General features: G+C 42.1%; 1 protein-coding gene across 1 annotated transcript; it reads left to right on the forward strand.

Moving 5' to 3' along the window:
* Positions 1 to 6,753: 6,753 nt before the first annotated feature.
* Positions 6,754 to 25,383, forward strand: LOC120059428 (leucine-rich repeat-containing protein 38-like). Its single transcript, XM_039008472.1, has 2 exons — positions 6,754 to 7,645; positions 23,482 to 25,383. The coding sequence occupies exons 1-2, from the start codon at positions 7,018 to 7,020 to the stop codon at positions 23,727 to 23,729; spliced, it is 876 nt and encodes a 291-aa protein (XP_038864400.1). The 5' UTR covers positions 6,754 to 7,017; the 3' UTR covers positions 23,730 to 25,383.
* The last annotated feature ends 1,044 nt before the right edge of the window (positions 25,384 to 26,427 follow it).

Consider the following 26,427-nt stretch of genomic DNA (forward strand, 5'->3'; position numbering starts at 1 on the left):
AGTCATTCCATAGGTCATCTCACATACTGTAGCATTTAATAGGTATGAATATGGTACTAATTAGGATACACCTCAATGAGAAACATTTGACCATTTACCGCTGGTAATGGTGTTATCAACGGTGTTATTAAAGTGTTACACTGTTACTACCCAACCAACAAACTCTACTGCCTCTGGGGGGGAAAAAGTCATTTCCAATTTCGATAAAAAGGAGTATGTTCTTCTGCAGTTCTTCCCAGATACATTGTCCTCATCGTATTATTCTCTATCAATAGCTTCTCAGCTGGGTATAGTGTGCATTATGTGGAATTATGTCCATGTGTGGAAAGCTATGTTAATTGATCATGCAGGATAGCCCCAGACACTATTATTTAACTTTGTTTTATAGGCCTGCCGCAACAAGAGGGGAGGCAATGTACTATACAAGATCTGAATTTCTAAATGAAGGAAGACAATCATACAAATATGATTTGTAACAACAACAAAAAATCATACAAAAACTGTTTTGCTGCTGTCAACAAATACACTCAGAGCCTGCCATCTCTGAGTGCGTGCCATTTGCAAACAAAAGAAACCAAAATGGACGCTTCTACTGTAACTCAATATAGCTGTGACCTCTATATGAGCACATTTACTTTTTTGTCATTTTAGGTGTTTAAAAATAACTCAAACACTGTACACTGTGCTAAGCTCATTCCCTCTGCTGGTCCCATGTTAAACCTGTGCTATTACCATACCTCTATACCTTTATAGTACCTTTATCGTACCTTTTTCACACTCTTTCACTTTTGTCCTCCGTCCTTTTGTCCCCCCCTCCAGTCCTAACCACTGTGATTGCATTGGGACGTTTCATTTTCTGTACAAATGTACATTGACTGTAACCCTGTGAATGATGTAACAATTTTAATTATTTGTAATATTGTTATTTGTCTATTTTATAAAATAAAAAAAAGAACAAACAAAATAAAACAACAATTACGACAACAAACTGGAAGCCGCTAGCAACTGTCTTCTATAAATAAAAAAAGGTTACATTCAAAGAACTTGTATTTTCTTAAAGCACCTTTTCCCTTTATCTTGCATTAAATATACATTTCCTCAACTGTAAACTAACTGTAAAATAACAGCTACAATTTTGTGCCAACACTTTGGAAATCTGGTCCTTAGTCTGTAAAGAACACATTGAACAGAAGGGGGGAGTAGAGACCACTCTAGGGTTTTGTCGAACAATGTTACTTATTTGTTTGTTTTTGCAAAGCTATTTTTCTGAGGGAATTGGTGAGCATTTTCCTGAAGTCTGTTTAGTCTTTTATCAGAACACAATATTATTGTAATTACATTTCCAAATACAAGGCTAAGAACGCTTGATTTCAAGTTGTCCATGAACAGTTTTCTTTCACCCACTAGAACATTCTGGGGTCATGTGTGCTTTCTGAGAGAGGACTTTCATTCTTTACTATCGAATGTAAACAAACTGCTTGGAAATCCGGATATATACGTACATCTGGCAATGTAACAGATGTAGCTGAAATTTATCTCTACTAGATTAGGGATTTCCTCATCTGAGGACACTCAAATACTCCTTTATTTCTGCCACATAATCTGGGTAAGTGTGTCCCATTTCTCAGAAGGCACATTATACTACATCCTCGAAAGCGCAAATGCACTGGTTAGGGTCCTACTGTGTATCATTTTTTATCACACCACCAATCCTCAATATACCCAGTGTCTGCCTGCCTGTCTAACTTTCCACAGTGGCACTCCCCCTATGGGCCCAAGCTTTCTGTCCTTGACAGTGACCCACTCCTGGCCAACAGCCAGCGGGCACAGTCACACCTGCCAACATGCAACTACAGATGTCACAGCTGCTCCCTATGGTGTTGGATGCTTTGGACACTTGGAGAACAGACTGTCGGAAAGTGGGATGACATTTGCAGTGTGTGTCCTGTGTGCCTGCCAGGCTGTCTGCTTTTCCATGGCACCACCCTCCCTCACAGCCCTGTATGTGCCAAACACCATGCTCTGACCCAGGGTGCCAAACACCACGCTACACTGACATTTATCATTTATTTACATGCTCAACCTACACTGTATGGGGGAAACACATTAGCCGATTTTCACTTGATAGGGCTCCAGTGATCCCTGCAGGGAAGTCACCTTGAAAGAACACTGACTTATCAACTTGTCAATAACAATAATAAAATCTATGTTGGTGCTAATGAAATTAGCAATTTATGGTAATGTATGTAGCGGTTGAGAGTTGTTTTGATTGCTAAATATCCTGAGCTACGCTTCTTTGAATTGAAATGAGATGAGATCATACTTCATTGTCTGGTTGCATAGAAATTTGCTCTGCATCTAAAGGATTTTGCTTCATATCTTAAAATAAATGATTGTATTTCATTTTCTAAGATACAACCAACGATCTATCATATTTTCTTGACCAAGGGGACAGGCAAGCAAGACATTAACCAGACAGAAGATACTATGTTAGGGTATTGTGTCGATGTTAAGGCTGGTTGTCAAATATTGTAAAAGCTCTAATGAGCCAGTGTTCACAGAATGGATGATTATGTTGATAAAACATAATCTTATAAAATTATTCTAGACAAAAGCCTATAAAAATAATAGACTCAAAAAATATTTGGGACAATTCTTCCTTTCCTTAAAGGGGCAATCTGTAGTTGCTATAGATGTTGGATCTTAGTTTGAGCCAGTTTGCTACAGCAGGAAAATAAGCCTGCAGCAATTTCTGAGTGGCACAGTGGTCTAAGGCACAGTATCTCAGTGCAAGAGGTGTCACTACAGTCCCTGGTTCGAATCCAGGCTGAATCACATCCAGCCGTGATTGGGAGTCTCATAGGGTGTCGTCCGGGTTTGGCTGGGGTAGGCTGTCATTGTAAATAAGAATTTGTTCTTAACTGACTTGCCTACTTAAAAAATGTGAAAATCAAGTCTGAAATTTAGAAGTGGAAATTAAAAACTTCAGAAGCCTTTTTAAACCTCAAATACACTACAAGTTTTACATTTCCTGCATTTCAGGAAAGTTCTCATGCAACAGGTTGATAAAATTAGTATCCTACATCTGTACATCTATTTTTTTTACTTATAAATTAATGATATGTACCCATTGATTCCTGAAGAATATAGTTTATAGGTGGTGAGGGTAGGTAACAACATCTCCACCCCGCTGATCCTCAACACTGGTGCCCCACAAGGGTGCGTTCTGAGCCCTCTCCTGTACTCCCTGTTCACCCACGACTGCGTGGCCATGCACGCCTCCAACTCAATCATCAAGTTTGCAGACGATACTACAGTGGTAGGCTTGATTACCAACAACGACGAGACGGCCTACAGGGAGGAGGGGAGAGCCCTCGGAGTGTGGTGTCAGGAAAATAACCTCACACTCAACGTCAACAAAACAAAGGAGATGATCGTGGACTTCAGGAAACAGCAGAGGGAGCACCCCCCTATCCACATCGACGGGACAGTAGTGGAGAGGGTAGAAAGTTTTAAGTTCCTCGGCGTACACATCACGGACAAACTGAATTGGTCCACCCACACAGACAGCGTGGTGAAGAAGGCGCAGCAGCGCCTCTTCAACCTCAGGAGGCTGAAGAAACGTGGCTTGTCACCAAAAGCACTCACAAACTTTTACAGATGCACAATCGAGAGCATCCTGTCGGGCTGTATCACCGCCTGGTACGGCAACTGCTCCGCCCACAACCGTAAGACTCTCCAGAGGGTAGTGAGGTCTGCACAACGCATCACCGGGGGAAAACTACCTGCCCTCCAGGACACCTACACCACCCGATGTCACAGGAAGGCCATAAAGATCATCAAGGACAACAACCACCCGAGCCACTGCCTGTTCACCCCGCTATCATCCAGAAGGCGAGGTCAGTACAGGTGCATCAAAGCAGGGACCGAGAGACTGAAAAACAGCTTCTATCTCAAGGCCATCAGACTGTTAAACAGCCACCACTAACATTGAGTGGCTGCTGCCATACATGTAAAAAATGTAGCCAATTTAAACAATGCCACTTAATATAATGTTTACATACCCTACATTACGCATCTCATATGTATATACTGTACTCTATACCACCTATTGCATCTTGCCATCTTTATGTAATACATGTATCACTAGCCACTTTAAATAATGCCACTTAATATAATGTTTACATACCCTACATTACTCATCCCATATGTATATACTGTACTCGATACCATCTACTGCATCTTGCCTATGCCGTTCTGTACCATCACTCATTCATATATCTTTATGTACATATTCTTCATCCCTTTACACTTGTGTATATAAGGTAGCTGTTGTGAAATTGTTAGTTTAGATAACTCGTTGGTTATTACTGCATTGTCGGAACTAGAAGCACAAGCATTTCGCTACACTCGCATTAACATCTGCTAACTATGTGTATGTGACAAATAACATTTGATTTGATTTGATTTATACAAGCCTCATGAGCTTAGTTCAACATTTGTACCCCATCAGAACCCAAAATATAAGCTTGTTTTAATCCAATGTTTGTAATCAAATTAAATGTAAACAAACACTGTATAGCCTCAAAACATGGTTAAAACTATAATTTTGATATAATGGATGCTGCGTCCTTGCATCCATAACTGTGTCTATGGATTTCAGAGTGGTTACATTTCTCCAGTCCCCGGGGTTAGAGAGCAACTGGTTACCCTACTAGCAAAAATATTGTAATCAGATTACAGATACTTATGAAAAACTACATGATTAATTATTGGATTACTTTTAAATTCAGAAAGAATGTTTGTGAAAAAATACATTATGACGTCTTTTTGTTTTCTCAATGACATTCAATTCGGCATTGAAAGAAAGCACACGTTTAAGTTTGTTCCACATGAGTGAGTCTGACCACAAATCAGAGACCACTATGATGACACACCAAATGTGTTTGATGAATCCCTTTTGTCCAATTCTAATGCCTCATAAGGGGAAAGTATTCCAAAATTAACTGAAAGCAATCAGATTACGTTACTGCGTCGGGGTAATCCAAAAATTATGTTACTGATTACAATTTTGGACAGGTAAACTAGTACATATAACAGATTACATTTAGAAAGTAACATACCCAACCCTGCCAGCCCCATCTCTCATCTTTTTATGGAAACAAGGGCGGGGAAGGTACTTTATTATTGTTTCAACTGCAAAGTGGCTCTTTAACGGTACGTACCATGGCAATGAAGTATCATTGTATCATCACTTATTAGAAGAAAAAAAATATCTCCCTATGGACTTGGTTTTTATTATTCATTTTTTGTTTGTTTGTTGTTGGCTATTGTTTTTGTATTTTATTGGTTGTATTGTCTATAGTTTGGTGTATTCTGTGGTTGTTTTGTGTTAAATAGGAAACAATGAAATAACCTGTAAAAAAAGGAACAAGACATTAGGACTAGGCACATACAAAATCCTACTGAATCTGTGCAAGTCCATTCCTGGGATTCATTGGAATTTACCCTTCTTAGTATCCATTTTGATGTGTGAGGCTTTTCAGAGTATTTGCCAACATCTCTGTCATGTTTAGCTCTTTTCCATAGGTCAAAGCTGCCGTGTAAACTGATGGTAATTTCATTGGTCTGCGTTTCATGTACCAGGAAATGCTTTCGGAGGACATACTAGCACACATTCCGTTTCTGTAACTGTGGTCTGGGGACATCATGTCTGACTACTGTAGCATGCAGGTAAATAGCATGGCAACAAAAACAGCTGCCAAATCAGCTGCTGTTGGTAACTGCAATTGGGAACATACTGCTTAGTGTAAGGTCAAGTATTTCTGAGGACCACTGGGCTTTTGCAGTGGATGTGTTAAACTGTAGTGGATGTATAGTGTATTTCTATTTATAGGATATAGTGCATTAAAGGTACTGTGGTGGATGTGTATGGTATGAGACAGCCATTCAGCTTGTTCAGTGAAGGCACGAGACAAATGCATCATGCCGCTGTGGCAAGCTGTCAAGTGATGGCATTCCTCAACATGACACTTTCAGTACATTCGTCTGTGCCGAACAGGCGGCTTCACGCCACGGTGGATGTTTAGAGCATGTTGTTATGGCAACGGAGCTGGGATGGCTGGATCGTGCAGCACAGGGAGGCAGAGGACAGATGAGGAGGAGACGTATATGATGATGATTCCCGAGGTTCACGGTCAGGAGTCGTCAGGATGATTTTCCTCCAGGGATTCTGGGAGCCATTTGACATAATCAAATCAAATCAAATGTATTGGTCACATACACATGGTTAGTAGATGTTATTGCGAGTATAGCGAAATGCGAAATGCAACATGTGAGTTGTGAATGTGATGTCAATTGGACAGCGAGCCACTGACGGTAGCTTCTGAGCACAAGAAGAAGAGGCAAACGGTTGGATACAAACACCCATGTTTTAAGTGAGTCTAGCCTTCCAATGCTAAGATACTCACATGATATTCTTCTTTTGACTCACAGACGGCGTCACTCGTTAACTGTTCTGAGGGGCGACCCTACTGCAAGTTCACACCCCCTCCTGGCTTACCCTACCGCCCTCCGTCCCTCGACCCCCACACACCCCCTCCCCAGCGTGTCTCTGGTTCGCTAGTTGCTATTTACCTCTGTGTTAATCCACACCCCCTCCCTCCCTCTTTCTCACTCAATCCCGCTCTCTCACTCCTCCCCTTATTCCCTCAAAGCCAGCAGGCTGCTATTCGATACAGACCGCTTGCTACATGATCTCCTGGAAAACACTGTTCCGCATCTCTCTTGCCACTCGATGGCCGGGCCTTTGTAGATTATACACCAAGCGGAAGAAAGATGCCAGCGCCAGGACATTGACTCCTTTCCTCCTTCTGCTTCCCCCTCCCCTTCCTTAATCTCCCACCTCTTGATCTCTACCCACCCCCCGTGCCCTCTCCTGTCCTGTGCCCCCTTCCTCCCAACCTCCCCCTCCCCTACCCTACCTAAAGTCCTACTCTCCCTCTTACCCCCTTGACAATGTTACCATGCATTAACTGGCTTCAGCCTTTCCTTGCCTTGCTCTCTTCCACCTTGCTGACTCGGGGCCACAACTGTCCGTCCAGCTGCCTGTGTCCAGACCACCACACCGTGGACTGCCAGGGCCAAGGTCTCACCCGCCTCCCAAGCCCCATCCCCCTGGACGTCCGGCGCCTCCTGCTCTCTGACAACTGGATTCCCTTGATCCCCTCGGATTTCCTGGTTCTGTACAGCGACCTGGTCTACCTGGACCTGAGGAATAACTCTCTGTCTGGGCTGGAGCCTGGCACCCTCAGCACATCGTCCCGCCTGGTCTTCCTGGACCTGGGCAGCAACAACCTGACAGAGATCCAGTCAGAGACCTTTGGAGAGTCCAGGAGCCTGATTAAGTTGCGGCTGGGGAACAACCCCTATCTTAGTCTGGTGGAGGAGGACGCTTTCCTGGGCCTAACCTCGCTGCGTGTGCTAGAGCTGGAGAGAAACGGCCTGCAGGGGCTGGACGTGGGGGTGCTGGAGCCCCTAACCTCACTCCGGGTGCTGCGCCTGGAGGGCAACCCCTGGGTGTGCAACTGTCACTTTGCTAAACTCTTTGTGTGGCTGATGGAGAACCGCCACAAGCTTCCAACGGGTATGTAAGCTGCTTAACAGCACGTATTTGCTTTAACATGCTAGGACATATAAAACCACTATTTTGTCAGCCCACTCGTTTCTGATTCAAACAACTCACTATCATACCATAAGCCAATCGGTTATAGAATTAGAATCCAAAACAGCACAGTACACTGAAAGACAGATAACGTAACGTGCATAACAGTGGTTAGTATGAAATATCTCTACACTGTATGTATACAAATATGGTTCCTCCTCTTTATTTTCAAGTGTCTAATATAGAGTAAACAGCTATTGGCTAACAACCTCATCATCATTTATTTCATGTGCAGTTTGTTGCTCATACTGCTGATAGTTCTGTATGGATATGGACACTTCAATGCTGTCATAAGATCACTCTGAAACATCTTGATAAGCATTAGAAAGAGAGAAGATAATTCTGGAAGGCCAGTGGAGGGTCCCAGATTACAGATACCAGATTGTGTCTGAATAATGAATGAACCATATGCCTCATTAGAGTGTGTTCTCAGATTGTGTGCGTGTGCGTGTGCGTATAGTTTTTGAGTATGAAACCTGGATAGGGTCAATAAACAGTCTCCTTTTTGGGATTTTAGAACATGGGGAGAGAGTGTGTGTGTGTGTGTTTTGTACTTTACTTATTTGTAGTAATATTTTCTTATTTTCTTACACACACACAAGCAGGGTTCTTCAAAGGGTTCTCCTATGGGGACAGCCAATTAAACCTTCTAGAGGTTCTAGATAGCACCTTTTTTTTTTCGAAGAGTGTGTCCACCAAAATATCGAGTGGGTAGATCACATGTAAGATCTTCAAGATGAAAAAGATGTGAGGCCAGGGAATCAAATTCAATAGGATCTGAATCACTTGATAGATCATAATATAGCTGCATTGTTTATGTAATTACAGACAATAAGCATTACATATAGCTTCTGATCCACACTGATCCAACTGCTTCCCAAGAGAGCTAGGCTAGTGCTACTTCACCCTCCTACATGTGTATTAAGGGCCAAACAAATGAGGTACAGCAATGTCAGCTGGAATTAGGGCCTCTATTGAAGTAAGCTATGTGGGTACATTCCAAAATGGTACCCTTTCCCCTTTATAGTGCACTACTTTTGACCAGGGTTCATAAGGAATAGGGTGCCATTTGGGGCACACCCTATGTTATTACAGTACGCTAATCAAAGCAACACGGTGTTCTATGGATCATATCAATTGATCGAATTGGCACATTGGCAATCTTCACAGTGGATTTCATTTCAATAGCTGTGCCCTGGACTCCAGGTTATAGTAACAACATGATTTGGGGGCACATTAACACCTAGTTTTCAGTGAGCACCGACACATATACACACCAAAACTATGGTGCTTCCTACATGCTCTTCTATAGGCCTTAGCAACTGTAGGCTCTGGCCTTATGCCTGGTTTAGCACCTTTAATAGGGCTAACCATAGAAAACCTCTACTGTATGTTGACCTAAAGGACATGTGGGTTGTACAGTATATTTGACACACAGGCAGACTTACTCCTTCCCATTGCCTTTGGGAGAAACTCGTTGAATGCCATGATAATCTTTTCATCATTCTGACAAGGAGGCAGACTAGAAACATGGATCGGAATGTATACACTAGGAAGAAATGGAGCTTTGATGGATTAGGCTAAACGAGACCTTTACTCACTGATTACTCAATTCCTGACTCTCTGAGGCAAATCACAATCAATGTTCTTGTGTGAACTACAGCTCTGAACAAACTGGAGAATGAAGGGCACGGAATAATGGACCACTTGCTGAACTGGACACTTCCACAGAGCCATTCATTCAAGCCCAGTCACTGGGTTTGTGGGATAAGTCAAAAACGTAATTTTCTCTTGGACACTGTAATTTCATTGGACACCGTAATTTCACTGACCCAAACAGTAACATCTTTCTTTTCCCAACTTTGCTGTCAGGGACATTGCTCTGTCAGATCCTGATTGAGATCGTCTTGATCTGTTAAGTATTTGAGAACATGAATAGACACATTGAAGCCTAGTGTACTCTCAGGTACTGTATCAACAAGATGCAACAAAGCTCAGATAAAGAGGCAACTGCAATTGGCACATATGTTTTTTTTAACTTGTAAATGAATATACCCATTGATTCTTGAAGAATATAACTACACTGTTTATGTTTGAACTGCAGAGTGCCCGTTTAAGACACATTCACTGAGGATATTTCACGATGGTGCCTGTAGGTGAATGTGTGTAATCACACTACAGCATAGGTCAAGGATGAACAATCAGCATCTATTATTCACAACTACACTTAATTTGATACTGATGACAGCATGCCATTGACACTGACATTATCTAGATTAATGTTCCATCACTGTAAAAGATACTCCATCGCTCTGCGAGTGACACACAGTGCGTGGGTAAAATCACCAGGGAGGCCAAGCCCCCCCCCCCCCTCACCCTCCAAAATAGCCATATTACAATCTACAGTGCCTCCGGGAAAGTATTCAGACCTCTTGACTTTTTCCACATTTTGTTATGTTACAGCCTTATTCTAAAATCGATTAAATCGTTTTTTTCCCTCATCAATCTACACACAATACCCCACATTGACAAATATTTTACATAAGTATTCAGACCCTTTATTCAGTACTTTGTTGAAGCACCTTTGGCAGCGATTACAGCATCGAGTCTTCTTGGGTATGACGCTACAAGCGTGCCACACCTGTCACGATCGTCGTAATGATGAGACCAAGGCGCAGCATGGTATGCGTACATTCTCTTTACTGAATGAAACACTTAACAAAAACAACAAAACCAACGAACGAAACGTGAAGCTATACGACTAGTGCAGACAGGCAACTAGACATAGACAAGATCCCACAACTGACAATGGGGAAAATGGCTACCTAAATATGATACCCAATCAGAGACAACGATAAACAGCTGTCTCTGATTGGGAACCATATCAGGCCAACATAAACATACAAAAACCCTAGATGACATACAAAAACCCTAGACATACAAAAACGAGAGTACCCACCCTAGTCACACCCTGACCTAACCAAAATATATAGAAAAACAGAGATATCTAAGGTCAGGGCGTGACAGTACCCCCCCAAAGGTGCGGACGGGTGGGCATCTACCCTCGGTGGCGGCTCCGCTTCTGGACGCAGCCCCCCCTCCTTATGCTGATCCCTCCGCTTTTGTGGAACCGGACCGTGGATCATCGCCGGAGGCTCTGGACTGCAGCTCGTCGCTGAAGACTCTAGACTGCAGCTCGTCACTAGAGGCCCCGGACTGGGGATCGTCGCTGAAGACCCCGGACCGGGGACCGTCGCTGGAGACCCCGGACCGGGGACCGTCGATGGAGGCTCCGGACCGTAGCCCGTCTCAGGAGGTTCCGGACCGTAGCCCGTCTCAGGAGGTTCCGGACCGTAGACCGTCTCAGGAGGTTCTGGACCGTAGACTGTCTCAGGAGGTTCCGGACTCTGTCAGAGTGACCATCGGGTTCTTGCTTACCTCCCTGACCAAGGCCCTTCCCCCCCGATTGCCCAGTTTGGCCGGGCGGCCAGCTCTAGAAGAGTCTTTATGGTTACAAACTTCTTCCATTTAAGAATGATGGAGGCCACTGTGTTCTTCGGGAACTTCAAAGCCACAGACATGTTTTGGTACCCTTCCTCAGATCTGTTTTTATTTTTTATAAATTTGCAAAACTCTCTAAAAACTTGTTTTTGCTTTGTCATTGTGGGTTATTGTGTGTAGATCGCTGAGGATTTTTTAAATTTAATCAATTTTAGAATAAGGCTGTAACGTAACAAAATGTTGAAAAAATCAAGTGGTCTGACTACTTTCCAAAGGCACTGTATGTGTTGTGATAATTGCGTTGTTTGCTCTATAACCTGTCAGTTATTTGGCACCGTGGTATACAGTATAGGCTAAGGTCGAGACAACAAGAAGACACAGTAGCAGAATAAATTCAACCACACATTTGTTCCATTACAAAACCAGAGAGCAACATCTGTTCAGGGAAGTCCACAAAACATATTGTATTAAACAAACAATTACATGACCTACAGCATGGTCAAGCAAGGTAATGTTTACAACATTTTCGGACTAATTAACAACTATTGATTTAGAACCACAGAGAGTTACCAGAAGTCCCTAAGAAAACAGAAGCTGCCTCCACTATTCCAGCACCATATCAACTTCAATATTTCAACATCATCAAATCACCTATGCTTAGTCTGAAACAATGACTAAAAAGATACCAAAAACGATTTAGTCCAATCAACGTAAGCTAAACATGATTTGGCTGTCCATGGCACTGATTTCTCTGTGTGTGTGTGTGTGTGTGTGTGTGTGTGTGTGTGTGTGTGTGTGTGTGTGTGTGTGTGTGTGTGTGTGTGTGTGTGTGTGCGCGTGTGTGTGTGTGTGTGCGTGAGTAAACGCGTGCATGCAAATAGAAAAAACATGTTGACTCACCCTACTTGTAGAGAAACGCCAATGCCATCCTTCTCTTTCATGTTGCCTAAACGGTCTATGAGTCTGTCATACCATACACGCTTTTAGTTTTTGTTGTCCTAGGCTACCTGGCTAAAATGTTGCTCGTTAGCCTAACTTCCTTTCATGGGCAATAATGCAGTAGGCCAGCTAGTTAACATTAGCATACATACTTCCATCCTCTCAGGCCAGGGGCACAATGTATGAATTTATGGTTGGATCAGAATCGCTGTTATAATCATTGGCCAGTACGGAGAATTAAGTAAAACCACAAGTCCAAATCCCTATCTCCATTCATGATTAATTTAGGAAAGGAACGATTTTAGCTAGCTAGCTAGCCACTGGAGGACAACAACACAACGAGATGTAACAATAACAAAAGTTTTCTCCTGTCAATGACGTTTGGTTTTGATGTGATTGGTCTGAAGCCAAATCCAAACCGGCTTCTCTTGACACTTTTTTTTTGGTGCGCCAACACTGATTGGATATTATCATTTATTTATTTTTATCAAGGGAGGACAAATGCTCGCTGGCTTCTCTTGCATTCAATGCTACGGGTGGCAACAATGTCGTACTCTTTTTGACCAGACAGCATGAGATAGATTTGCTACACATACTAGGATAGAGGGACGCTGTTTTGTTCGCTTGTATGCTTTCTCCGGTGATATACGGTACATTCAGCCTCTGCAAATTGAAGGAAATTTATGAAACACGGAGAGACGAAAGCAAAATGATTCTTGTATGTTTTGTTTCCTTGTCAATTTTTGGGGGATGTCTGGCTTTCCTTGGCTTCCATGAATACACGCCACTGGACACACACAAACGTATACACAAACAAACATATAATGCCAACTCTATAGCAGCATGGCAACTGTAATCACACTGATATAAGATACTATGCATACTCATGTCAGATATGATGCAGTGTTTTGTTGACATTTTTAGGTTTATATGAGAATGGAGCCGAAGGAGATGGCTGCCGTTTTATGATCCCGTAACCAATTGTGCTAATATGTATGTTTTTTCGCGTTATTTGTAACTTATTTTGTACATAATGTTTCTGCCACTGTGTCTTATGACCGAAAAGAGCTTCTAGATATCAGGACAGCGATTACTCACCCCGTTCTGGTTAGAGACAGTTTGCGCTGTTTTGTAAAGGGATTGGCAATTTCTCGCATGGAATAGCCTTCATTCCTCAGAACAAGAATAGACTGACGAGTTTCAGAAGAAATGTCTTTGTTTCTGGCCATTTTGAGCCTGTAATCGAACCCACTAATGCTGATGCTCCAGATACTCAACTAGTCTAAAGAAGGTCAGTTTTATTGCTTCTTTAATCAGGACAACAGTTTCAGCTGTGCTAACATAATTGCAAAAGGGTTTTCTAATGATTAATTAGCCTTCTAAAATTATAAACCTCGGATTAGCTAACACAACGTGCCATTGGAACACAGGAGTGATGATTGCTGATAATGGGCCTATGTAGATATTCCAGAAAAAATCTGCTGTTTCCAGTTACAATAGTAATTTACAACATTAACAATGTCTACACTGTATTCCTATGTAATAGGTCCTATGTGTAGCTGGTGTAGCGAGTCAGGCGCAGGACAGCAGATATGAGTAATCAACGTACTTTTACTCAAAATGTAAAATATACAAAGTAACAAATACACGCACACCATGACAGACCGAAAATACAATAAATAATCACTCACAAAAAAACATGGGGAAACAGAGGGTTAAATAATGAAACAGTAATTGTGGGATTGAAATCAGGTGTGTAAAACAAAGACAAAACAAATGGAAAATGAAAAGTGGATCGGCGGTGGCTAGAAGGCCGGTGACGTCGACCGCCGAACACTGCCTGAACAAGGAGAGGGACCGACTTCAGCGGAAGTCGTGACATCCTGATCAATTTGATGGACAAAAAATTGACATTTTTTTAAATTTTCTTTCAAAAACAAGGACATTTCTAAGTGACCCCAAACTTTTGAAAGGTAGTGTATATCCTACCAACAGGACATTAAAAACTGTAATATCTTATGTTTCACTGAGTCGTGGCTGAACGATGACATGAATAACATACAGCTGGCAGGTTTTAAGCTTTTTTGGCAGGATAGAACAGCGACCTCTGTTAAGACAAGGGGTGGTGGTCTATGTATACTGTATTTGTAAACAGATGGTGCACAAAGTATCAAGGTTTTGTTCGCCTGAGGTAAAGTATCTTATGATAAGCTGTAGACCACACTATTTACCAAGAGAGTTTTCATCTGTATTTTTCATAGCTGTCTATATACCACCACAAACCGATTCTGTCACTTAAAGCGCACTCAATGAGCTGTATACGGCCGTAAGCAAACAGGAAAACGCTCATTCAGAGGCGGCGCTCCTAGTGGCCGGGGACTTTAATGCAAGCAAACTCAAATCTATTTTACTTAATTTCTACCAGCATGTTACATGTGCAACCAAAGGAGAAAACACTCTAGACCACCTATACTCCACACACAGAGACGTGTACAAAGCTCTCCCTCGCCCTCCATTTGGCAAATCTGACCATAATTCTGTCCTCCTGATTCCTGCTTACAAGCAAAAACTAAAGCAGGAAGCACCAATGACTCGGTCAATAAGAAAGTGGTCATATGAAGCAGATGCTAAGCTACAGGACTGTTTTGCTAGCACAGACTGGAATATGTTCTGGGATTCTTCCGATGGCATTGAGAACTTGTTCTCAACTAGCCTACCTGGTTAAATAAAGGTTAAATAAAAAATTTAAAAATTGAGGAGTACACCACATCAGTCACTGGCTTCATCAACAAGTGCATCGATGACGTTGTCCCCACATTAACCGTACGTACATACCCCAACCAGAAGCCATGGATTACAGGCAACATCCGTGCTGAGCTAAAGGGTAGAGCTGCCGCTTTCAAGGAGCGGGACTCTAACCCGGAAGCTTATAAGAAATCCCGCATACGCTCTGACGAACCATCAAACAGGCAAAGCATCAATACAGGACTAAGATCGTGTCGTACTACACCGGATTCGACGCTCATCAGATATAGCAGGGCTTGCAAACTATTACAGACTACAAATGGAAGCACAGCCGAGAGCTGCTCAGTGACACAAGCCGACCAGACAAACTAAATTACTTCTTTGCTCGCTTCGAGGCAAGTAACACTGAAGCATGCATGAGAGCATCAGCTGTTCTGGACGACTGTGTGATCATGCTCTCCGCAGCCGATGTGAGTAAGACCTTTAAACAGTTCAACATTCACAAGGCCGCAGGGCCAGACGAATTACCAGGACGTGTAATCCGAGCATGCGCAGACCAACTGGCAAGTGTCTTCACATAGTCACTTTAACTCTACCTACATGTATATTACCTCAATTACCTCAACTAACCGGTGCCCCAGCACATTGACTCTGTACCGGTACCCCCTGTATATAGCCTCATTATTGTTATTTTACTGCTGCTGTTTAATTATTTTCTACTTGTCTATTTTTTTCTTAAAACTTCTTAAAGCATTGTTGGTTAAGGGCTTGTAAGTAAGCATTTCGCTGTAAGGTCTACACCTGTTGTATTCGGTGTATGTGACACATACAATTTGATTTTATAGGCAGCGTCAGACAATGTAGGCATTATGTTACTCAACCCTTCCCCACCCCCAAACCCATCACCACCAACACCGAGACCATACAGACTCTCTCCATCTATTTGCAATTTAGCATTCTGGTCCTCTCCACAGATAGAGCCAGAGACAGAGACAGAGAAAGAGAAAGAGAGAGCAGGACAGCCAGTGTCTGGGCTGAGCTTGTTGTGCTGCATGGTGAGATGAGAGGAGAGCCACGTGACTGGAATATCACAGAGCGATGAGGTCACTGAATCTTTCCGCATGTGGAAAACCCCTTCTGGTCTGACTGTGACTCACCACACACACGCACACACACACACACACACACACACACACACACACACACACACACACACACACACACACACACACACACACACACACACACACACACACACACACACACACACACACACACACACACACACACACACACACACACACACACACACACACACACACACACACACAAACACACACACACACACACTTGATAATGATGTATTCTGACTGCTGACCACAGCAGCTACAAACACAGGCATGCCAAAATGGAAGCATCCGAAACTGCCTTTATTATCATCACTGAGGTACACCATATGTGATTTAGATGATTGTTTTATATTGAATTCTTCTTACAAAAACAGCTAATACAGATTGATAAAAAAATATATATAATTCTGATTAGTGCATTAGTGGAATAGATTGAGTTATTTTACTAGGAAACCAGAGCCCCATTGATGCCCCTTATCATTATAAGCTAAATAATCCACAGTATAATCTATTTATCCTCATAATTTCAATTTGATCAGATAATTTGGTTCTGTTCCATTATTATCTGTTTATTATTTGATTTTATTCTGGTATGATATGTAATCCCCAGAGTGCAAATATTAATCACCAGAGTGCAAACATAAGTCTATTTCTTGTTCTGCACACTTCTGTTTTTCTCATGCAATAATTTAAAGTTTAAAGTTTTTATTAGTCGTATATACAGGATACACATGGCATACACCATCCAACGAAATGCTTACTTTCTGGTTCCTTCTTGACAATACAACAACAATAAGAAATAGTAAAAGATAAGAACACGAACATAGTAAATGGCTCAGTAGAATATATATATATATTTTTTGCATAAGTATAATATAGGAAGGCACAATTTATAGTCCAATATTTACACATGTTTTGCGGAAGGGGGGATTGGGTGGAAGGTGTTTAATTGTGCATTATTTAGCAATAATAATAGGAGTCTGGTAGAAGCAGTTGTGATGTGTGTGTAGCATGAATGTATGTGTGTATGTGTGTGTGTGTGTGTGTGTGTGTGTGTGTGTGTGTGTGTGTGTGTGTGTGTGTGTGTGTGTGTGTGTGTGTGTGTGTGTGTGTGCGTGTGCGTGGGTGTGTGAGTGAGTGCATGAGTGCTAAAGTGCGGAGAGTCAGTGCAGGTGGTCAGTCCAGTTCAAGTGTTCAGCAGTCTGATGTATTGTAGATAGAAACTGTCTCTGAGCCTGTTGGTATCAGACCCGATGCTCTGATACCGTCTTCCCGACAGTAAGGGAGTGAACAGCATGTGGCTGGGCTGTTTGGGGTGCTTGATGATGCTGCGGCCCTTCCTCAGGCACAGTTTCGAGTAGATATCCTGGATGGGTGGGAGCACGGTCTTCATCACCCGCTAGAGGGCCTTGCGGTTGTGGATGGAGCAATTCCCTTACCAGGATGTGATACAACCAGTCGAGACACTATCGTTGGTGCGCCGGTAGTATTTGGAGAAGAGATTTCTTCAGCTGCCTTATGAAGTGGAGACGCTGTTACACCCTCTTGTCAAGAGTGGTGTTGTAGTTGGTCCATGTCAAGTCCTCGGTGCTGTGGACGCCGAGGAACTTAAAACTGCTGACTCTTTCTACTGCAGTCCTGTTGATATGGATCGGGCATGTTTCCTCCTCTGCTTCCTGAAGTCAACAATCAACTCTTTTGATTTGCTGACGTTGAGTGAGAGTTGGTGTCCTGACACCACAATGCCATTTCGCTTACCTCCTCCCTAGAGAAGGACTCGTCGTTGTTGGTTATTATGCCTACAATCGTGGTGTCATCAGCAAACTTGATGATGGAGTTGGTGTCGTGCAAAGCCACACAGTCGTGGGGGAACAGGTAGTACAGCAGAGGGCTGAGGACACACCCCTGGGGGGCCCCTGTGTTAGGAGTTAGTGTCGAGGAAGGGTTGCTGCCCATCCTCACAGCTTGTGGTCTGCCAGTCAAAAAGTCCAGGATCCAGATGCAGAGGGTGGTGTCCAGACCCAGGGCTCTGAACCTGGTGTCGAGCTTCGAGGGAACAATAGTGTTGAAGGCTGAACTGTAGTCAATGAACAGCATTCTCACATTCAGTGCCTTCAGAAAGTATTCACATCCCCTGACTTGTTACACATTTTCTTTGGGTTACAGCCGGCATTTAAAATTGATTAAGTGGAGATTTTGTGTCACTGGCAAACAAACAATAATCCATAATGTCAAAGTATAATTATGTTTTTAGAAAGTTTTACAAATGAATAAAACATGAAAACCTTAAATGTCTTGAGTCTATAAGTATTCAACCCCTTTGTTATGCCAAGCCTAAATAAGTTGCATGGACTCACTCTACAGTATTTGCAATAATAGTGTTTTTGAATGACAACCTCATCTCTGTACCCCACACATATAATTATCAGTAAGGTCCCTCGGTCGAGCAGTGAATTTCAAACACAGATTCAATCACAAAGTCCAGGCAGGTTTACCAATGCCTCACAAAGAAGGGCACCTATAGGTAGATGAGTTCAAATAAAAAAAGCAGACATTGAATATCCCTTTGAGCATGGTGAACTTACAGTTGATGTCAGAAGTTACATACACCTTAGCCAAATACATTTAAACTCAGTTTTTCACAATTCCTGACATTTAATCCTAGTAAAAATTCCCTGTTTTAGGTCAGTTAGGATTACCACTTTATTTCAAGAATGTGAAATGTCAGAATAATAGTAGAGAGACTGATTTATTTCAGCTTTTATTTATTTCACCACATTCCCAGTGTGTCAGACGTTTACATACACTCAATTAGTATTTGGTAGAATTGCCTTTAAATTGTTTAACTTGGGTCAAATGTTTCGAGTAGCCTTCCACAAGCTTCCCACAATAAGTTGGGTGAATTTTGGCCCATTCCTCCTGACAGAGCTGGTGTAACTGAATCAGGTTTGTAGGCCTCCTTGCTCGCACACACTTTTCAGTTCTGCCCACAAATGTTCTATAGGATTGAGGTCAGGGCTTTGTAATGGCCACTCCAATACCTTGACTTTGTTGTCCTTAAGCCATTTTGCCACAGCTTTGGAAGTGTGCTTGGGGTCATTGTCCATTTGGAAGACCCATTTGCGACCAAGCTTTAACTTCCTGACTGATGTCTTGAGATGTTGCTTCAATATATCCACATCATTTTCTTGTCTCATGATGCCATATATTTTGTTAAGTGCACCAGTCCCTCTTGCAGCAAAGCACCCCCACAACATGATGCTGCCACCCCTGTGCTTCACGGTTGGGATGGTGTTCTTCAGCTTGCAAGCCTCCCCCTTTTTCCACCAAACATAACGATGGTCATTATGGCCAAACAGTTAGATTTTTGTTTCATCAGACCAGAGGACATTTCTCCAAAAAAGTACAATCTTTGTCCCCATGTGCAATTGCAAACCCGTAGTCTGGCTTTTTTATGGCGGTTTTGGAGCAGTGGCTTCTTCCTTGCTGAGCGGCCTTTCAGGTTATGTCCATATAGGACTCATTTTACTGTGGATATAGATACTTTTGTACCTGTTTCCTCCAGTATCTTCACAAGGTCCTTTGCTGTTGTTCTGGGATTGAGTTGCACTTTTCGCACCAAAGTACGTTCATCTCTAGGAGACAGAACGCATCTCCGCCCTGAGCGGTTTGACGGCTGCGTGGTCCCATAGTGTTTATACTTGCGTACTATTGTTTGTACAGATGAACGTGGTACCTTCAGGCGTTTGGAAATTGCTCCCAAGGATGAACCAGACTTGTGGAGGTCTACAATTTTTTTCTGAGGGCTTGGCTGATTTCTTTAGATTTTCCCATGATGTCAAGCAAAGAGGCACTGAGTTTGAAGGTAGGCCTTGAAATACATCCACAGGTACACCTCCAATTGACTCAAATTATGTCAATTCGCCTATCAGAAGCTTCTAAAGCCATGACATCATTTTCTGGAATTTCCCAAGCTGTTTAAAGGCACAGTCAACTTAGTGTATGTAAACTTCTGACCCACTGGAATTGTGATACAGTGAATTATAAGTGAAATAATCTGTCTGTAAACAATTGTTGGAAAAATTACTTGTGTCATGCACAAAGTAGATGTCCTAACCGACTTGCCAAAACTATAGTTTGAAATTTGTGGAGTGGTTGAAAAACGAGTTTTAATGACTCCAACCTAAGTGTATGTAAACTTCCGACTTCAACTGTATATTAATTACACGTTGGATGGTGTATCAAAACACCCAGTCACTACAAAGATATAGTTATCCTTTCTAACTCAGTAGCTGGACAGGAAGGAAACCGCTTAGGGATTTCACCGAGGCCAATTATGACTTTAAAACAGTTACAGAGTTTAATGGCGGTGATTGGAGAAAACTGAGGATGGATCAACAACATTGTAGTTACTCCACAATACTAATCTAAATGACAGAGTGAAAATAAGAAAATCTGTACAGAACACAAATATTCCAAAACATGCATCTTGTTTGTAATAAGGCACTAAAATAAAACAGCAAAAAATGTGGCAAAGAAATTAACATTATGTCCTGAATACAAAGTGTTATGTTTGGGCCAAATCCAACACATCACTGAGTACCACTCTTCATATTTTCAAGCATGGTAGTGGCTTCATCATGTTATGGGTATGCTTGTCATCGGCAAGGACTAGGGATTTTTTTTTAGGACAAAAATACACAGATAATATAGCTAAGCATAGGACAATTCCTATAGGAAAACCTGGTTCAGTCTGCTTTCCAACAGACACTGGGAGACAAATTCACCTTTCAGCAGGATAATAACCTAAAACACAAGGCCAAATATACACTGGAGTTGCTTACCAAGATGACATTGAATGTTCCTGAGTGGCCTAGTTACAGTTTTGACTTAATAAATCAGCTTGAAAACCTAGGGCAAGACTTGAAAATGGTTGTCTAGCAATGATCAACAGCCAACTTGACAGAGCATGAAGAATTTAAAAAAGAATAATGTGCAAATATTGTACAGTGCAAAGCTCTTAGAAATTTACCCAGAAAGACTCACAGCTGTAATCTCTGCCAAAGATGATTTTAACATATATTGACTCAGGGGTGTGAATACTTATGTAAATGAGATATTTATGTATTTCAGTTTCAATAAATCTGTCTCTGTTCTATTATTACCCAGCGGTTGATCTGGTGTCTGCTAGTAACACACTGGTTGGAGTAAATTACTAGGAATTATGTAATATGAGTTACGTGTGTCTGTGACAGGTGCTTAGTGAAGCTCTTTAAATCACACCAAACGACGACACAGGGAACGCAGCCTGGCACTAAGCACATGTATTTATATGGCTATTAAAAGAAAATCATAAATTCCTGTGGAGTGTTAGGTGTTGATTTATGGCAATGTGGTTCTCTGTTGCAGTGAGTAAATTCAACACTTGATACTTTACACTATTATAAGAGGGAAAACTAAACACAAACATCAAATTAATGGGGTTTTGGGACTTGATGTGATTCGATGGGTGTGGAAAATGATGAGACACGAACACACACAATATAGTAGCTACTACTGTATGCGTACTGGGCTATAGCTCCTGTAAGGCAAAACAATGGCACCCATCTGGTCTCGCAGTGTCCTCACTTACACTGTTACAGTAGGATGATATCACAGACTAGACATTCTTGGTGGATTTCAACCACGGTCAATGCATGCCATTCCAAATTGTATGGTCAGCATGCTATTCAACAGTACTGTGAACAGACAAGACAGCTAATCACCTGTGTGGGCTTTTTATTCAGTCATCAGAGAGAGGTCAGCTCCAACATGCATTTAGATCTGAAAGGAATTAATAGATGCAATATGATGAAAATGCCACTAAACATACAGGGCAGAGTGTAGCTGTTACCTTCACTGTTAAGCTATTACCATACTTACAGTGCATTCAGAGAGTATTCAGACCCTTTGACTTCTCCACATTTTGTTACATTACAGCCTTATTCTAAAATGGATTCAATAGTTGTTTCCCCTCATTAATCTACACACAATACCCCATAATGACAAGGCAAAAACAGGTTAGAAATGTTTGTGAATGTATTAAACATAAAAAACTGAAATATGACATTTACATAAGTATTCTGACCCTGTACTCAGTACTTTGTTGAAGCAGCTTTGTCAGCGATTACAGCCTCGAGTCTTCTTGGGTATGACGCTACAAGCTTGGCACACCTGTATTTGGGGAGTTTCTCCCATTCTTCTCTGCAGATCCTCTCAAGCTCTGTCAGGTTGGATGGGGAGCGTCGCTGCACAGCTATTTTCAGGTCTCTCCAGAGATGTTCAATCAGGTTCAAGTCCGGGCTCTGGCTGGGCCACTCAAGGACATTCAGAGACTTGTCCCGAAGCCACTCCTGCGTTGTCTTGGCTGTGTGCTTAGGGTCGTTGTCCTGTTGAAAGGTGAACCTTCGCCCCAGTCTGAGGTCCTGAGCGCTCTTGAGCAGGTTTTCATCAAGGATCTCTCTGTACATTGCTCTGTTCATCTTTCTCTCGATCCTGACTAGTCTCCTCATGGTCTGAGAGTCCTTTAGGTGCCTTTGGGCAAACTTTGAGTGTGCTGTCATGTGCCTTTTACTGAGGAGTGGCTTCTGTCTGGCCACTCTACCATAAAGTCCTGATTGGTGGAGTGCTGCAGAGATGGTTGTCCTTCTGGAAGGTTCTCCCATCTCCACAGAGGAACTCTGGAGCTCTGTCAGAGTGACCATTGGGTTCTTGGTCACATCCCTGACCAAGGCCCTTCTCCCCCGATTGCCCAGTTTGGCCGGGTGGCCAGCTCTAGGAAGTCTTGGTGGTTCCATTTCAGAATGATGGAGGCCACTGTGTTCTTGGGGACCTTCAATGCTGCAGATTTTTTTTGGGTAGCCCCAGATCTGTGCCTCGACAGAATCCTGTCTCTGAGCTCTACAGACAATTCCTTCGACCTCATGGCTTGGTTTTTGCTCTGACATGCACTGTCAACTGTGGGACCTTATATGGACAGGTGTGTGCCTTTCCAAATCATGTCCAATCAATTGAATTTACCACAGGTAGACTCCAATCAAGTTGTAGAAACATCTCAAGGATGATCAATTTAAACAGGATTCACCTGAGCTCAATTTCGAGTCTCATAGCAAATGGTCTGAATGCTTATGTAAACAAGGTATTTCATTTTCAAAAAATTATAAAACCTGTTTTCACTTTGTCATTATGGGGTATTGTGTGCAGATTATTTTATCAATTTTAGAATAAAGCTGTAACGTAATAAAATGTGGAAGAAGGGAAGGGGTCTGAATACATTCCGAATACACTGTATATATTTAAATTCATTTCAGATCTACAATGTGTATAGGCTGGGGTTTATTTGGGATTGGACCATAGAGTGACTGTGATCCAGACTGTTTTCTGTCTCTCTCTCGCTCCTCTCAGGTATGGAAGGGTTGGAGTGCTCCCTCCCCATGGACGGGAGTCTTATGTCCCTGAGTCTGCTCTCTGAGGCCAGTTTCCGGGAGTGCCGGGGCTACCTCTCCCTCACGGATATCCTCATAGTCATCTTCTCGGGCATCTCCGTCTCTGTGGTAGCCATCATAGCCAGTTTCTTTCTGGCCTCTATGGTCCACTGCTTCCAGCGCCTGGGCAAAGCTGGTCAGGCAGACGAGGAGGAGGGCAACGACTGAGGGAGAGAAAGAGCGTGATCTGGGACCAGATTCAGTGTCACTGCAGACACTGCAGACACCCTGACTACATACCTTGTAAGAGGGCCGTGAAGAAGGGCAGGAAAATGGAAGAGTAAGTCAAGGACAACAAGGGAGTATTTGGCCCAGGAACTGGGCCAAAAGGATCTTACCATGTGAATTCCTGCTCGCCGCATTGGTGGCAGTCAGAGGCACACCAGGAGGGGTGCTAGGGCAGTGGGTTAAACCATACGCTTGAATAATACAAATGTTTTCTTAGCACTGCCTTAGCACTGCCTTAGTGTACACAGCCTTACTACCTTACTTTGGAGAGATCCTCCAGCATTCCCTTGAAATCGTAGTACTATATTTGGGCTGTACTTTGAGTCTAACATGAGGTAAAATTACTTGCACCACCCTTTCAAAGGGGCAAACAGGTTCTTTGAGATCTGGGTTGAGCTGAGAGGTAAAAGAACAGAGAGAAGGACAAGGGACAGGCACACTGCAGTCTAATGCATAACTATGTCCATTGCAGTGATTTGAGTAGCAACCTACTTAACCTTTGTTTACCAAAGAGCAGGCTGAATGAGAAGATTCTATTGTTACAATATAGAACACAGAAATGGGATAGCATGAGCTATCGACAAGGATGTTACACTAAACTGTGACACAAACTCTCAGAAGTAAAATCAAGTAAATATGGAGGATATTGTTACAATATCTGTTTTTGGAGCACAAATGTAGCCTGACTATGTTTGGCGAGACAACGCCCTAAGGAGTTGGCAAGAGAGCACAAACAGTCTGGCACTTAGGCTAGCACAAATGTAATATTGGTTAAAAAACAATCACACATTAGGTACAGTATACAGTATAGAACAATATGCTAAAATAACCTGCCATTTATGACCCACAAATGTAACTATGGAAATAATTATATTATACAGCTTGTACTGTAAGTGGACTGTAAGTATTTTCCTGTTTCAGGCATAATTATTTTATTTATTTTTTACATTTGAACAAAAGGTTTATATTGATACTGAAGCTTTTGTTGATGTTTTGGTTATTTTATTTATTTTTTTGTACAAATTAAGTCTTCTCTTGTTTGTATGGGGATTTCACATAGTAACAGTATTGTCACAAAGACTCTAATTCCAAGCTAGGAGGGCTAAGGTAAAAGTGAATTCAGTGTTTCGTCGTCTTCATCATCCTTGATGTTTGGGCCTTCCAGCCTTTTCCTGTGTCGGCCTTTATATCCTCAATAGACCAGCAGCTAGTAGCAGCCAGGTGAAATTGATGAATGAATGCTATAGGTCAATGATGTCATGTGTATTGTTTGGCTAAGAGAAGAGTGAAACAACTGGTAGATCATAAATTAAAACCAGCATAGTCACAGATGCTTCAAGACCTGAGTTTTGAGCGGGTGTCCATCTGTCTCACTTATGTTTCTTCAGTCAAACTGTATCCGTCTCTGGAACTTGTAACCCACCAATGAGATTTGCTGGCGCTTGTAACCCACCAATGAGATTTGAGATCCCAAAAACAGATGAAAGGGCTATTTTTCTGTCATGATGCACCATAACAAACACCTGGAAAAGATAATCATGGGGTTGCAAAGTGCAATATAAAAAAATGTAAAGAGATAAAATAAAGCGGTAAAATACACACACTAACTTTGCTATTATAACTTTGATTTCACATACCTGTCTTGTTTCTTTGAATGAAGACATATGTAAAATATTTTTATTTTTATTGATTTAACTCTTATATAACAAGGTGTCTTATTCGAGAACCAATTCTAATTCGCAATAATAACCTTTTGGAACAAGAAACATCCTGCTATGCATGTGTAATATAATGTTATTTATCTCTGAAAACAAAACTTTACATGTCAACATGGAGCACTTCTTTCACATGCAACATAACCTATCTATGGAGAAAAATCCCACTTCCATTATATTGTTTGAAATTGTGGCCTATAGAAATGTCCTATTTCTCTAGTCCAGTCTCATGGATGTATACCCACATACCCACATAGTAGCATCTTACAGTGAAGAGCGGATGTCACTGTCCAACCAAAGGATCCCATATGTGGCCAATAGGGTTGACCTTTACCCTCAATGAAATCTGTTTGTTTCGGTCCAATAATCACAGCTCCCATAACGCTACAGCTGGCATCCCACGCCATAGAACAGAGAGGTGAGGATTGAAGGAGACCCTCATTTTTCAAGATTTATTGTTATGTGGCATGTGGTCATCAGATTTGTTGACCCTACGAATATAGAGTATATTCTTATATGTGTTATAATACAGTATAATATGCAGACTATCTGAGATAATACGCAAAAGAGATAATCACTGTCATACCAGCTACATCACTGTCTCGGTTCTGTTTGATAGGATAACACAACACTGTCCTGTTATTGTTCTGATGGTAATATTTTTCTTAAAACGTTTATTTATATAATGTATTTGTATGTCCTTGTGGACCTTAATTATGTAATACACGCTGAAATAGTGCCTCATGCACTGGGAGTCAGCATGCTGTTAGAAAGTGTCGGCGAAGGGAGGTGAACAATACTGTCTCGTGTGCTGTAAAACAACTGGATGGCATACAGTTCAAGCCTGTGGGCACGGACACACAAACAAAGGGAACGGATAAACAGCGGGGTGTTGAGTCAGAACAGAACTCCGACTCCAACAC

Source organism: Salvelinus namaycush, chromosome 14 (assembly GCF_016432855.1).
Source record: "Salvelinus namaycush isolate Seneca chromosome 14, SaNama_1.0, whole genome shotgun sequence".
In the NCBI taxonomy this organism is placed as follows: domain Eukaryota; kingdom Metazoa; phylum Chordata; class Actinopteri; order Salmoniformes; family Salmonidae; genus Salvelinus; species Salvelinus namaycush.

Bases quoted from the DNA above. Each gene is read 5' to 3' on its own strand.
- LOC120059428 (XM_039008472.1), top strand. From the start codon at position 7,018: ATGTTACCATGCATTAACTGGCTTCAGCCTTTCCTTGCCTTGCTCTCT. The intron at 7,646-23,481 runs GTATGTAAGCTG...CGCTCCTCTCAG, and splicing joins CCGCCACAAGCTTCCAACGG to GTATGGAAGGGTTGGAGTGC.